General features: G+C 45.9%; 1 protein-coding gene across 6 annotated transcripts; it reads left to right on the forward strand.

Moving 5' to 3' along the window:
- The first annotated feature begins 8,647 nt into the window (after nucleotides 1–8,647).
- Nucleotides 8,648–14,314, forward strand: LOC101764444 (putative disease resistance protein RGA1). 6 transcript variants are annotated; one of them, XM_004962948.3, is made up of 5 exons: nucleotides 8,650–9,004; nucleotides 9,138–12,933; nucleotides 13,676–13,728; nucleotides 13,823–13,904; nucleotides 14,126–14,314. In XM_004962948.3, the coding sequence occupies exons 2-4, from the start codon at nucleotides 9,162–9,164 to the stop codon at nucleotides 13,892–13,894; spliced, it is 3,897 nt and encodes a 1,298-aa protein (XP_004963005.1). In that variant the 5' UTR covers nucleotides 8,650–9,004; nucleotides 9,138–9,161; the 3' UTR covers nucleotides 13,895–13,904; nucleotides 14,126–14,314. The 6 variants fall into 6 exon arrangements, 5 of the variants coding, with proteins under 5 accessions (XP_022680841.1, XP_004963005.1, XP_004963004.1 ...); XR_002676905.1 differs by having other exon boundaries at nucleotides 8,651–9,004; nucleotides 9,138–9,479; XM_004962947.3 differs by having other exon boundaries at nucleotides 13,823–14,314.
- The last annotated feature ends 14 nt before the right edge of the window (nucleotides 14,315–14,328 follow it).

The raw sequence follows: 14,328 nt of genomic DNA on the forward strand, positions 1-14,328 counted from the left end.
AGGGCTAAAAAATGCAGGCCAAACATTCTCAAGGATGACGGCAACAGTCCTGGACAACCAGCTTCTGCGCAATATCTTGGCTTATGTGGACGATATCATCCTCAAAAGCACCAAACGAAGCGACCACATTCTTGATCTCACAGAAACATTCGCTAACCTGAGGTCAGCCAACCTAAAGCTAAACCCAGAAAAGTGTGTATTCGGGGTCCAAAGAGGAAAGATCCTAGGCTGCCTGGTAACAACAAAAGGCATTGAGGCCAACCCAGATAAAATCAAGGCGTTAGCTAATATGTCAGAGCAACCTTCGCTCAAACAAGTCCAACGACTCACGGGTAGGGTTGCTGCGCTAAACCGTTTCATTCCAAGAGCGGCAGAGCAAAGCCTCCCCTTCTTCAAAGCACTTCAAAGCTCCAAAACATTTGAATGGGGACATGAGCAAAGCAAGCATTCCAAGACCTCAAAGAAAACCTGCAATCTATGATGAAGTTATGCCCGCCAGAACCCAAATCACCACTGCTATTGTACGTCTTAGCCTCAGCAACAGCCGTAAGCACTGCGTTGATTCAAGAAAAAGAAATCGAAGGCAAAACTAGACAAATACCAGTTTACTTCGCATCCGAAGCCCTGAGCGGCTCAAAGCTACACTACTCTAAACTCGAGAAAATCGCATACGCAGTCGTTATGGCAGCGCGGAAACTGCGACACTACTTCGAGGGGCACAAAATAGTCGTTGTAAACAGCCAACCTCTTCATGATCTTTTCTCAAACAGGGAAGCTTCTAGCCGTATCGCCAAATGGGCATTTGAGCTCTCAGAGTTCGTTGTCGACTTCGAAAGGCGCACAGCTATAAAATCTCAAGTACTGGTTGATTTCATAGTCGATTGGACCTCGCCTAAGCAGGAGCCAAAACAACTTGAAACACCCTGGGTCGTCCACTGCGATGGGGCTTGGTGCCGCCAAGTGGCAGGCGTCGCAGCAGTGGTCACATCACCAATAGGTGTCAAAATCAAGTATGCAGCGAGGCTAGACTTCCCACCAACCGCGAAGTCAACCAACAATACCACAGAGTACGAGGGATTGCTGCTGGCCTTAAGGAAGATGAAAGCCATAGGGAAAAAAACATTCATCATCAGAACAGACTCGAAGGTAATCCGTGATCACATCGAGAAAGACAGCGAAGCCAAGAAGCCAGAGCTCGTTAAATACCTTGAGGCAGTCCGAGCCATAGAGAAGCACTTTCAGGGGTTTGATGTCAAAAATATACCAAGAGCACAAAATGACGACGCGGACAAGCTTGCAAAAGCAGCAGCAGAGGGCGAGCCAATCCCACCCGCACATTCTACGAAGTCATAACCTCTCCTTCGATCAAAGAAGAAGATCCAGCCCCCGTCAAAGCCATCCAGCGTTACGACTGGAGCGCGAGCATAATGGCTTTCCTTAGAGGTCACTTCGAACCTCAGAACGTGGCCGAACGTACACGCCTAAAGCAAAGGGCAAGGGGCTACGCAATTATCGAGGGGCAGCTCTACAAAACAGGCATTTCAACACCATGGCTTCGCTGTATCGATTATGAAACAGGCAGCGAACTGCTCAAAGAAATACACGGCGGTTTTTTGCGGAACCCACATTGGCTTAAGGGCTCTAGTAGGAAAAGCAATCCGACAGGGATTCTACTGGCCATTAGTCCACACGGACGCACACTTGCTCGTCGAAGCTGTGAGGCCTGCCAGAAGATAGCAAGGCAGACGCATGCACTCTCGCTCCCTATTCAGCTCATCCCACCCTCGTGGCCTCTCCAGAGATGGGGCATGGACCTAGTTGGTCCACTACCAACAGCACAAGAAAATTGCAGATTCACAGTAGTTGCAATAGACTACTTCACCAAATGGGCCGAAGCCAAACCACTGGCTGTCATCACATCGGCTTCGGTACAAAAATTTTTCTGGCAAAACATTGTTTGCCAATTTGGAGTCTCAAGGGAACTAACCGTTGACAATGGCAAACAGTTTGACTGCGTCTCATTCACAGATTTCTGCACCAGCATCGGCACGAAGATAAAATTCTCGTCCATATACCACCCATAATCAAATGGAGGTGTGGAAAGGGCGAACAGTACCATATTCACCGTAGTCAAAAAATGTCTGTTCGATCAAAAAAAGGGCAAATGGGTCGACAAGCTCCCAAGAGTCATATGGTCCCATAACACAACAGAATCCAGGGCAACAGGCTTTACCCCATTCAAGCTCTTATTCGGAGCCGAAGCCGTAACACCTGAAGAAATAAAAAACAAAAGCTTTAGAGTCCTTAAGCACGGGGATGTGGACGAAATTGCAGAATAGAGAAAGACATTATTGAGCTCGACATCAACGAGGCCATTGAGAACCTGGACAAGTATCAGGAAGAAACCCGAAGCTGGAGGGACCAACGCATTCAAGAAAGACAGATCAATGTCGGTGACCTCGTCATCAAAAGGAAAAAGAATTAGGAAAACCCAGGCAAGCTATAAGAGACCTGGGAAGGCCCCTACATTGTCACAAAAAGTGGCAGACCCAGCTCTTTCCACCTTGCAGACCAGCAAGGAAACACTCTCCCACACACCTGGAACATTGATAGCCTACGAAAATACTACCCATAATTGTACATGCTACCTTCAACTTGCGGAACTATAAGCAACACCGAAGGTAACAGAATGGTTTTTCTTTCTTTTCTTTTCTTTACTTCCAAATTTACCTCATTTGTAAGGTCATAGAGTCCGGACTGCACTCTTTTCCTTGCTAGGGGCTCCATAATGGAGGCAAGGTTTTTAACGAGGCAGATCCATGTACACCTTTTTTCACAAAGAAAGAAAGGAAACTTCCCCTAAAAATGCAAGTTGCGTAAACTCGTGCCAGCGCGCGGAGGAGATTTCGCATGTAAAAGCAACAACAAGTTGCGTGACCTCACGCCAGTGCGCGGAGGAGCTTTTACGTGTAAAAGCAACAACAAGTTGCGTGACCTCGCGCCAGTGCGCGGAGGAGATTTCGCGTGTAAAAAGCAACAACAAGTTGCGTGAACAAGTTGCGTGACCTCGCGCCAGTGCGTGGAGGAGATTTCGTGTGTAAAAAGCAACAACAAGTTGCGTGACCTCGCGCCAGTGCACGGAGGAGATTTCGCGTGTAAAAGCAACAACAAGTTGCGTAACCTCGCGCCAGTGCGCGGAGGAGATTTCGCGTGTAAAAAGCAACAACAGGTCGCGCGACCTCGCGCCAGTGTGCAGAGGAGATTTCACATGAAAGGCAACAACAAGTTGCATGACCTCGCGCTCGAGCATGCAAAAGGCAACACCAAGTTGTGCAACCTCGCGCCAGAGCGCGCAGGAATCCTAACGTGTAAATACAACGACATTACAGATCAAAGACACTGAAACCTCCAGCCGCGAATCTGTGTTATCTGACCTCTCTCTTGAAGCATCGCAAGGGGGGGTGACGTTTTTCGAAAGAACATGGAAAATTTCTGCGACTTTGCAAGAGGAGGATCTGCAAGTCTGAGTTATCTGGCCTCTCTCTTGCAACATTGCAAAGGGTGGTGACGTTTTTCGAAAAAACATGAAAATTTTTTGCAACTTTGCAAGCGAAGAGTTTACAAAATTCGTGTCACCTAACCTCATAAAGGCCCGAATAGCATTCTCGATCTCACTCGGCAAACGGTCAAAAAACGACATTGAACATAATCAAAGTTGATTTCTTCGCGACCATCGACCAAGTTGAGCACATGCATTTCAAAAAGCAATACACCAGACCGGCCTTGCACGAGGTCAACCTATGTAAAATACAACAACAAATACGGCTACGGTTGAAGCGAGTTCAGGTCGCTGTATCAACCGGCTCTCGCACTTTCTAAGTCAGCAGGTTGCCTGACACGGTAACCTGACTTTGACTTATCTAACCTCGCAACGGATCCACTTCGCCTGAAATCAGCACGTTTGAATGGGATAAAAACACAACATTTACAAAAGTCGGATACATAACAAAAACTGGCACATAAGTACTTTATAGGGCATAGTTTCACACACAAATAAAAGTATCTGACTTCATCAACTTTATACACCAAAGCCAATGAGTCAAAGCCTACTCCGCAGCATCCTCCTCATCGTTACCAGCACCAGGCTGCAAGCGCAGCTGCGCTAACCGCTCACACGCAAGCCTTTTCACATAGTCTTGTCCGAAGGTTGACCACATGCGCTCAAACAAGTTCTTCTTCGCATTCTCCACATCATTAGACTTCGTAGCGCAGCCAATCTCCGAGGCAGCTGGCACAACGTAGTTGTCTTCGGAAATATTCTTAACATGTTCACATCCTTGTTGCTCCAGCAAGTAAAGGGCGCTTTCCAGACAGGACACTGTGGAGTAATCATTCAAGCCTTCAAGGACCTCGGGAAGACTCTTGACCTCGTCCAAAAGCCACTCAAACATACGCTCGCATCCCTCATCCAACGGGCAATCATCGGGTTCAACGCCAAACACACCAAGGGAGGCTTTGTAAGCTTCATGAACTTTTTCGAACCTCTCCCTTAGTGTAGTCTCTATTTGGCTCAACAGCTTTGCCTTCGTTTCTAACTCAGGCTCCATTTGGCTAACCTTAGATTTCAAACTTGCGATAACCTCACTGTCGCGCTGGGAACCCTCACGTAAGCCTTCAATAATTCGGTCCTTCTCCTTGATCTGGCCCTCCAGCTCCGCTATATCCGCCACCAGACGATCAATCTCGTCGCCCCTGGTCTCGTAGTTCTCGCTGAGTCTGCGAGAGTCCTCTTTCAACTCTGCATTCTCAACCTTGACCTTCTTCATCTCGAAAGACATAGCAGCAATGGTCGCCTCAAGTGAAGCTACCTTCTTCGAAAGTTCCAAGGCTGCCTTCTCACTCTTAGCAAGCTGATCCCTCGTAATCATTGAAGAATAAGACACCTACAAGTTTTAAACAAAGAACAATAAACCACAACACCAAAGACATAACAAGGTAAAGTACAGCACTCACCACACACATCTTTGAAAGTTCCAAGGCTGCCTTCTCACTCTTAGCAAGCTGATCCCTCGTAATCATTGAAGAACAAGGTAAAGTACAGCACTCACCACACACATCACCAAATTATCCAGTAATCATACTGTGGCGTCCCGCCCCCCCAGGGTTGGGCCCGCATACACCTGGCAGCTCTCTAGGATATCATGGATTCCCTCACAGACCAACACAAGTCTTTTCTACGCACTTTGTTCTCACTCGTGCGCACCCGGGAAGAACTTCCCGGTCAGTCACCCATCCCGAAATTGCTCCGGGCCAAGCACGCTTAACCCCGGAGTTCTTTGAGGATGAGCTTCCGGAAAAGAAGTTGCAACTTATTGGTATGAGTATTCTATCAATCCTATTAAGCCTTGGGACAGGATGTCACACATACCTTCTTTACGAGGTTGGCCTCCAAGTTAAAGAGCTCTTCCGAGCTCATCGACTTCACAGCTTGCTGAAAATCTGTGCGTCAAAGAATACAGCTCTAAGCGTAATACAACAACAACAAAACCTACGAACATCAACTTCCCTAGCCTCACCCTTAGATGTCACCACCGTCTTTCCACCACTTAAACCCACAACCCCTCCTTTGCCTTCAACCTCCCCTGAAGTCGCCGCGCCCGCCTTCTCCCCCCTCTTGAACCGCCAATATCTACATAGCGCTTGCAATCTTCACCCTCATCCCCCCAGACCAAAGACAGGTTGTGTGGATTATAAACCCTACCTTCGGCGCATGTCACTAGAACCTCCGTGCGCCCGCTCAAGCCTAGACCTTCGTTCAGCCCTTGAAGACCCGCCGACAAACTCTCACCTACATACATCATAACATTTAACTTTCAGCCTCACATGATCCTCACAACTAACCTCACCAACGCCTCCCATAGTTGCTTCCAAGTCCCTCAAAAATCCCGTCGAGGCCTTCCCATAGTCAAAGAACCACAGCTTCGGTAGAAACACCTCTACATGCTTACCAGATCTCACAGCTTCAGTGCATGCACCCTTTGGATCAGACGAAAACGCATCCACAAGCTTCGCCTTTTCGGCGGCAACCCTCCTCTCATGTTTCCCAGCTTCAATCAAGAGAGGCCGCGCGCCCTTAGCCTTCGAGCTTGTAGAGGGCGCTGTAGTCTTGATACCAATCGCTGAAGGCGCATCAACCTTGGCACCCGAAACAGTAACGCGAGCAAAACGAGGTTTATGAGCTCCTTTCTTGGCCCGCGTGGTGGGTCCGGTGGACGAAGGTGCAAGAGTAGGGACCTCCTTTGGAGGGCGCACGAAGACAGGAACGACGTATGCCAGTTTGCTCAAGTCGACAGACGAAGCTGTCGACCCCGAAGGCAACACGGCAGACGAAGCCCTCGTGGTAACTTCTTTCCTCTTCTGCGCCTCCAAGTTCAGGGTTTTTTGCTTCGCTTTGGCGGCCACTTGCGACTCAACAGTGAGCTTCGCCGCGGGCGCGAAATCAAATTTCACCTTCTTCCTCTGCTCAAGGCCAGCACCCCGACGGCGCCTTTTGCCCACAACATTCAGAACGAAGCCAGAACGTTATAAAGAAATCAAGAAAAACAACCACAACCAAGCAAGCAGAAGCTACCCTCACCACGAAAAGCGAAGATGCCGCCCTGCCAAGAAAGCGCAACGAAGGCAAGCAACGAAGATGCGTAGTGAAGGCGCAAGCAACAAAAAGCTATAGCTCGAAAACAACGTCGTAAAATATGACCCGCCCCCCGGCAAACCTTATATAGGCACGGTAAAAAAACGCCAAAAGACGCCTTTACAGTGCCTCAAATCACCAACCGCCGCATGACAAATGATGTTAGTACCCCCGTCTAACTGTAAATCGCCTCGGCCCGCACCGCCGTTCAGGGTGACGCTTTGAGGGCGTTTTCGGACTTTTCGCGGGATCAGTCGACGGCGTCTCTGACCTCGCCCACGAAGGGGCTACTGTTGGGGACCACCCCACAACGCGCCTTGAACAAAATTGGCACGGACCACTCCCCGACACCAACCCAGACATCGTCATTATACTCTTTTACGAAGCTAACAATTAATCGAGGTTAACTAGTACGAAAATACCCGTTCTGTGATTTTGCAGGCGAAGATTCCAGAAGTCGAAGCCCCCACGGAGCTCCCGGCGACCTGACTTCGGGGAGGTCCTGTGACCAAAGCCCAAGGTTAGCTGACTTCGACCAACGAAGGCGGAAAGCATATGGAAGCATACTTAGTCCCGACGAATCTAACAAGTAGGGAAGGAAGGGGTCAAGAGAGCCCTGGGACCACATTACTGTGGGTCAATTTTGTAATAAGGATCTTGAAAAGGGTTAGAAATGTAATCCCACTTTGAAAGCGACATCTTGAGTAGGGGTCAAGTTACTGTCTTGTACAGAATATGCCCAAGATGTAGTTGTTGGGCATGGGTATAACGGGTATGCGGAAATGTAACTTTATGGCCCTATAAAGGGAGGAGAACTGTACCCCCCTAAGGCGGGCACTATTCATTGATAGGATAGCTACTGTTACGTTTGCTCGAGTTGTCATTGTCTTCGTTCATTATTTTACCTTGTCTACTGTTTGGACGAGCCCCAACACATTGCAAATTTGGCTCTTCCCAATCTTGGAAACGCTAGTGCTTATCCTTCCTTCCATTTGGCACATCATTAACTATAAGATTAACGCTTTCGGCAATAACACTAGCGTTCAGGCGCATGATGGAGCCCAAGTGAACAATCTTTCAATTGGGGACAAACTCATACAGCTAATTATCCTGCCCGGGACAAAGTATAGTGACCATTGATTGTTCGCAACTTCTCGTTGCCATGTACTAAGCCCTTGTTTACTTCACCCCCAACTTCCAACTTTGGCACTATGCAAAAAGAAGATTCCCCATCACATCAAACTTGCGGTACATGCATAGAGTACTAAATGTGGATGAAATTAAAAACTAATTGCACAGTTTTGTTGTACTTTGCGAGATGAATCTTTTGAGCCTAATTAGTCAATGTTTGGACAATAATTCACAAATACAAACGAAACGCTACAGTGTGCTACAATGCTGTAACAGTAATTTGACACCTCCAAACTTTGGCAACTAAACAAGGCTAAGAAAAGTTTGTTTTCCTTTTTGCACTTTAATTTACTTCATGTCTTGTCTCTAAGTGCTTGACTGTTGAGAAGCATTGAAGCCGCTACCACAAGCTTATCAATTCACCACCTGCTGTCTAGTTTCTTCATAAGAAACACGCCAATAGAAACACTGCAACACGGAAAGAAACAAGCGGACAGCAAAAGGTTGAAGCTTTGAAAAACACAACAAAAGGAGAGCATGCACGTTTACAGATGACGCGTCTCCAGTTCAGCTGTGTGCAGTAAGCCCCCATAACAGTGGCCCATGATAAAGCCAGCCCCTCCCATTTCATTTCGTATCGCCGGCCAGTTGCTGGAAGTGGACGATGAGTACTCGGGTCCACAATAGTTTTGCATTCAGCACCACATAACTTTTCATTTGTATTCAGGTGAAGAGTCCTGGTTAGAATTGGATTTGTGAAATAGATCAGTGCCTTGCCATAAAATTGCAACAAATAATAAATGGAGCCACACCTAACCTGAGGTGATGTGCTAACGTCACAGCGCAGACCTTTCTGTAGTCAAGTCAAGTGGGTGCAGAGTTTGCTCACCAAATCGAAGTTCTCCAGCACCAAATCGAGCTCCGTTGATGCTGAATCGAGCTCTTCCACCACCAAATCGAAGTTCTCCGGCGCCAAATTGAGTTCCGTTGCTACCGAATCGAGCTTTTCCGCTACAAAATCAACCTCCGCGCTCGCCGGATCGACCTTCTCCTCTGCCAAATCGATCTCCGCTGCCACCAGATTGACCTTCGTCTCCATCGAGCCGAGCTGCGCCGCCGCTGAGTGCAAGGCAAAGGAGAGCCGGCAAGAAAAGCAAACGCGACTTCCAGTGTACCCTCACAGTATGTTGCTTCGTCTCTTTGTCCTTCTCAACTTGAAAGCATCCCATGCTTAAATTCCTCTCTGTGCTGTTCTTCCCAACTCAAAATCCTGAACATCTCAAGACACTGAAAACGATCTCCCCATCTTTCTCAGACACACCCGCACTCCCAGCTGGACATGGCTCCTGCAGCCGCACTCGTGTTTGCTGGGAAGTCAGTGGCAATTCCGGCCATCTCCTTCTTGGTCAACAAGGCCTTTGCCTACCTAAATCAGTACTGGAAAACTGAAGGAATAGATGAGATGAAGAGCAGGATACTGCTTGCCTTGCCAAAGATCCGAGCTGTGTTTGATGTGGTCAACCCGGAACGCATCAAGGAGGAGAGCATCGCGCTAGATGCATGGCTGTGGCATCTCAGGGATGCGGTGGAGAAGGCTGAGGATGCTGTTGATGAAATTGAGTACTACGAACTCAAGGAGAAGGCGAAGGACCTAAAGGTTAGTGACTGGGGCTCCTCTTTTGCTAAGATGAAGCATAGTGCTATCAAGTCTGTTAAGCATGCTAGTATTGTGGATAAGGCTGTCAAAGGTTTGAGTCACCGTGGCACTCTCAGGAGGCTGCAGAAAGCTCTGGAGGGTTTAGACAAGGCTGCTGCAGGTGTTGTGGGTTTTCTCGCACTCGCGGATCACCTCGGAGGAAGTACAAGTCGTCAGGAAGAGGATTCTCTGAACAAGGATCGTGAAACAGGGTCCATGATAATTGCAACTAAAGTGTTTGGTCGGCGCAAGGAGTCAGAGGAAGTAATTGGATGGCTGACCAAGCCATCAGTTGGAGATGCTGAAATTGAGGTGAGCAAAGTATCTGTTGTTTCCATAGTTGGTCACGGTGGGATGGGCAAAACTACCCTAGCACAACTCATACACAATGATGACACTATCAAAAGGCATTTTGATAAGGTGATCTGGGCATGTGTATCCACTACCTTTAATGCAACGACTGTCATAAGGAATATATTGGAAAATGCTACTTGGCCAACAAATGGTGCCAGTACTTTGGATGCATTGCAGAAAATTCTTAGAGAGAAAGTAGATTCCCTAAAATTCTTGGTTATTTTGGATGATGTTTGGGAGGACAAGACAGATGACCAATGGGGGAAGTTATTTGCTCCTTTGAGGGGTGGGAAGAATGGAAGCAAGATCTTGCTGACAACCCGCATGAAAGGAGTCGCAGAAATGGCAGATCAAGTTATGAGAGGTGAAAATAAACTCCTTGAATTGCAAGGCCTAGATGAAGATGATAATATAGAGCTTTTCAGCCATCATGCTTTTCCCAGCTGTGGTCTCCAAGATGATGCAGCCTTGAAACGAACTGGAGAACAAATTGCCAAGAATCTCAGAGGCTGTCCCTTGGTGACAAAGGTTGTTGGCGCGCATCTGCGTGATAATATGAGATTGGATTATTGGAACGAGTTCCTGACGCAAAGTTTGAAACATTTTTATGGAGGTTCAGAGGATATTATGGATGTTCTAAAGCTAAGCTACTACCACCTACCACCAGTGCTGCAAACTTGTTTTCGGTTTTGCAGCTTATTCCCGCAAGATTATGAATTTGGAAAGGATCAGTTAGTGGAGATGTGGGTTGACTCAGGTTTGATCTCGCAGGATGCGTTTGGAACTCAAAGTCTAGTGGATGTTGGAGAAAATTACCTGGTTCAACTGACCAGAAAATCATTCTTCGATCTCAGATTCCGTGTAGATCCTTTTGGTCAAGAAGACAGAGAATCTGGATACTATGTCATGCATGACTTAATGCATGATTTAGCAACGAATGTTTCATTTGGAGAATGTTTACGCATGGTTGATGGTGGCAGCCTTGAGAATGTGCCGAGCACAGTTCGACACGTTCGTGTTGCATATATTCATAATTTTCCTATGGAAAAGATGAAGAAAATTTCCTGTTTGGAAAATCTGCGTACCATTATTATTGTCAAAGGTATTCCCTGGAGTGTGGAAGAGAACATAGATATTCTAAATACAGTGGAAGAGCTTGTTGAGAGTTCAAAATCATTGCGTCTATTTCAAACACACTTGCGGCACAGATCCCATTTTGCAAGCAAACTTGCCAAGTTAAAGCACCTTCGTTGCATCATATTAGCAGACACACGCATGACACAAGAGAGCATGTCTGGGGTTTTCAAATTATATCACTTAAGAAAACTAATATGGAGATCTACGAAGATAGGATCAAAACAAGTGAGGGATGTTGGGTACCTTGACCGCTTGCAATACGTGTCATATAAACCATTTGGAGGCAGCGGATGCAGTATGGTCCCAGTAGCAAGACTTACTTCTCTTCGAGTCTTAGAAAATTATCATATCACGAGAATAAAAGGTTACAATATGAGTGCTCTCAAGGATTTGGGAAGCCTCCGTAGTCTTTCTGTTGATACCCTTGAGAATGTTGATAACCAAGAAGAAGCTAAGAAGGCCAAGATGAAGGAAAAGAAATGCCTCGAATCATTACGGCTAGAATGGACTGGATGCAATGGTGTCCGAAGTAGAACGCATGAACTGATTCTTGACAGCCTTGAGCCACATGCCAATCTTAAGAAACTATGTATTTCAGGTTTCCGTGGCAGTAGAATTCCACATTGGATTGCAGAACCCCGCGTAGAAAACCTTGTGAAGCTTGACTTCAACTTCTGTGAACATATCGAAGAACTTACAAGCCTTGGAAAGTTACTGAAGCTAAAGGATTTAACATTAAGTGGTCTTATTAGTCTGAGAAGAATTGGTCAGCCATCAAATGCCTCAGGAGATGGGCGTATGGAGTTGTTCCTGCCACCAAGTCTTCAAAAACTTTATATACAACAATGCTTAAAACTTGAGGAATTGCCTCTTCTACCTCCTAGCTTGGTGAGGTTGGACATACAAGAGGTCGGGTTGATCAGGCTTCCAAGGATAGTAAAGCTGCATAGCAGTACTGATGAAAGTATATCATCCAAATGGCTGGACATCATGGTCAGATCTTGTCAGCGTTTAACTTCACTTGAGGGGAGCTTATTTGAGCAAAAACAATGCATCCAAGTAATACGTGAAATGAGCATCATTAACTGCATGCATCTGGAGTCTGCACCCTTTCCATTTGAAGAAACGAATGAACTTCGAAAGATTCACATAGAAAATTGTCCAGAGTTGAGGCTGCTAAGTGGTGCTGAAGATAAACTCCCGCTACCATCACTTAAAACTCTAGCAATGGGGTGGTGTGGTGACTTAGAACTTCTGCTGCTTGAGTCACTGCAAGTGTTTACCAATCTCTCCAACTTGAGTCTCAGAAACTGCTCGGTAGTGGAATCCCTTCCATCCGCAGATGTATTTGCGAATCTCACGTCGTTGCGAATCATTAGCCTGATTGGATGCAGGAATCTGTCATCCCTGGGTGGGCTCAGATCCCTTCCACGCCTCGAGGATTTAGAAATCGTGAACTGCAGTAAACTCGCAGAGGCTGGGCTATCCCTAACTTTTGGTGTATCTGGTTGCGAAGAAGAGCGTGGAAGCTTCAAGCAAATCAAGTCTATTATGATCGACCACCCGGCCTTGCTGCTTGTTGAGCCAGTGAGGAGTCTATGCCCAACCTATCGTCTGCAAATTCGAGACGGGTCAGAAATGTTGGACGCAATTGAGCCATGGTTGCTACGGAATTGTACATCCCTACAATATCTATGGATATCTAAAGTCAATTTGGAATCGCTTCCACTGAGCATAAGTGAACTCTCCTCTCTTGAGACGTTGCGCCTATATAATTCCGATCAACTCCGTTCATTACCAAATGTGCCCTCCTCCCTTCACACTCTGCATATTTATAGTTGTCATTCAGAACTGCGGAAGAAGGCTTCGGAACGTGGAAGCCTTGAATGGAACAAGATTTGCCACATCCCTTACGTGTTCATAGGTAGGTCCACCGGTCGCGCAGCTTCATGCATATGAGTTGCTTTTGTTCACAGAATGTGATCCTCCGTTTTTCCCCTTCTTTCTTGTCATGGCTAAAGTTTGGCATTGGGGTAAAAAATAGCATCTGGTTTGTGTCACGCCGATAGGATCGGCCATTTCGGCAGCTTGAGTTGCGCCCAAGTTAGCTATGTCCAAATGTTTTTAACTTTGACTCCAAATCAAATGGACGCCAAATTTTCTTGGAAATATTTTACTTGGCAATAGCATAGAAAACCAAACATAGCCTGTGTCCTACTAGAAATTTCATAATCTAGCACAAGTTGATTTTTCTATATATGTAAATTTCGCAGTACTTCAATTATTACCCACAAACTAGAACTTTTGAGACATTTTTTACAGCTTTTTTTAATACTTTTTACAATAAAACTACAGTTCGATGGCAACAAGTATCAATGTAGTTTTCGTGGCAGTATAATTAGTAGCGGATGTTGTTACAAAATAGTAAACCTTAAAAGTTGTAAAACTATAGATTTAATACCTCAGAATAGTTGTAATCTAGTGAAATTTACTCTTTTAGTTATTTACCTTTTAACTCCCAAGATATTCTTTACGTTGAAGTTTTCTCAGTACTACCTTTTAACTCGAGGTGTTTTAAATTCCCTTCGTTATTTGTTTCAAAACACCCTTCGTTATTTAACTTGTACTATATTTAACAAGAGCATTTTTTTGTTGACCTCTGCTAGGAGGTTACTACTTCAGGAAGGGTGAAGGCATTTCAGAGGAATCTTTCTTTCAGGTATAACTTCTTGGAAATGATGTGTGTATGAATTGTGAAGTACCGGTAATACCAAGTGCTAACTGCAAGCTAAAACATGGCCATCTTGAAACAGGGGATATGGGAACAGGGGCTAATGATGCTGGAGCTGAAAAGGAGAGAAGCCATAAACCAACTGGTTTTCTAGGAGAGAAAAGGTTTTTTTGCGAGCTGACATGATTGTGCATATAAAATCCCTTTTTTAATAACATGTGCATATACGGATTATTATTCCACAATATCTGTTATCTATAATCGAGTTGATTATTTATGCCGTGCAAAGCCATGTGGGTTAAGCTGATCGTAACTTTGTAGTCATGTAGAGAAGTTGGTGTGAAAGCAAGACTGTGTAAGCTCATGCAAGAACATGTGCTTGCAGGTAGCCCTTTTTGGATTTTGGATTTGGATGGAGATGGAGATAAGGTTAGCCCCACGAGTTGCACGGAATCGGTTAGTGGTAGTAGGTGCCGTGCCAGGGGTGGAGCTAGAAAATATTGTGGCTGATGTTGTTTCCCAGACTAAACTTTAATCCTTGTGACATCGAATGTTTAAATACTAATTATTGTGACATCGAATGTTTAA

Source organism: Setaria italica, chromosome III (genome assembly GCF_000263155.2).
Source record: "Setaria italica strain Yugu1 chromosome III, Setaria_italica_v2.0, whole genome shotgun sequence".
NCBI lineage: Eukaryota > Viridiplantae > Streptophyta > Magnoliopsida > Poales > Poaceae > Setaria > Setaria italica.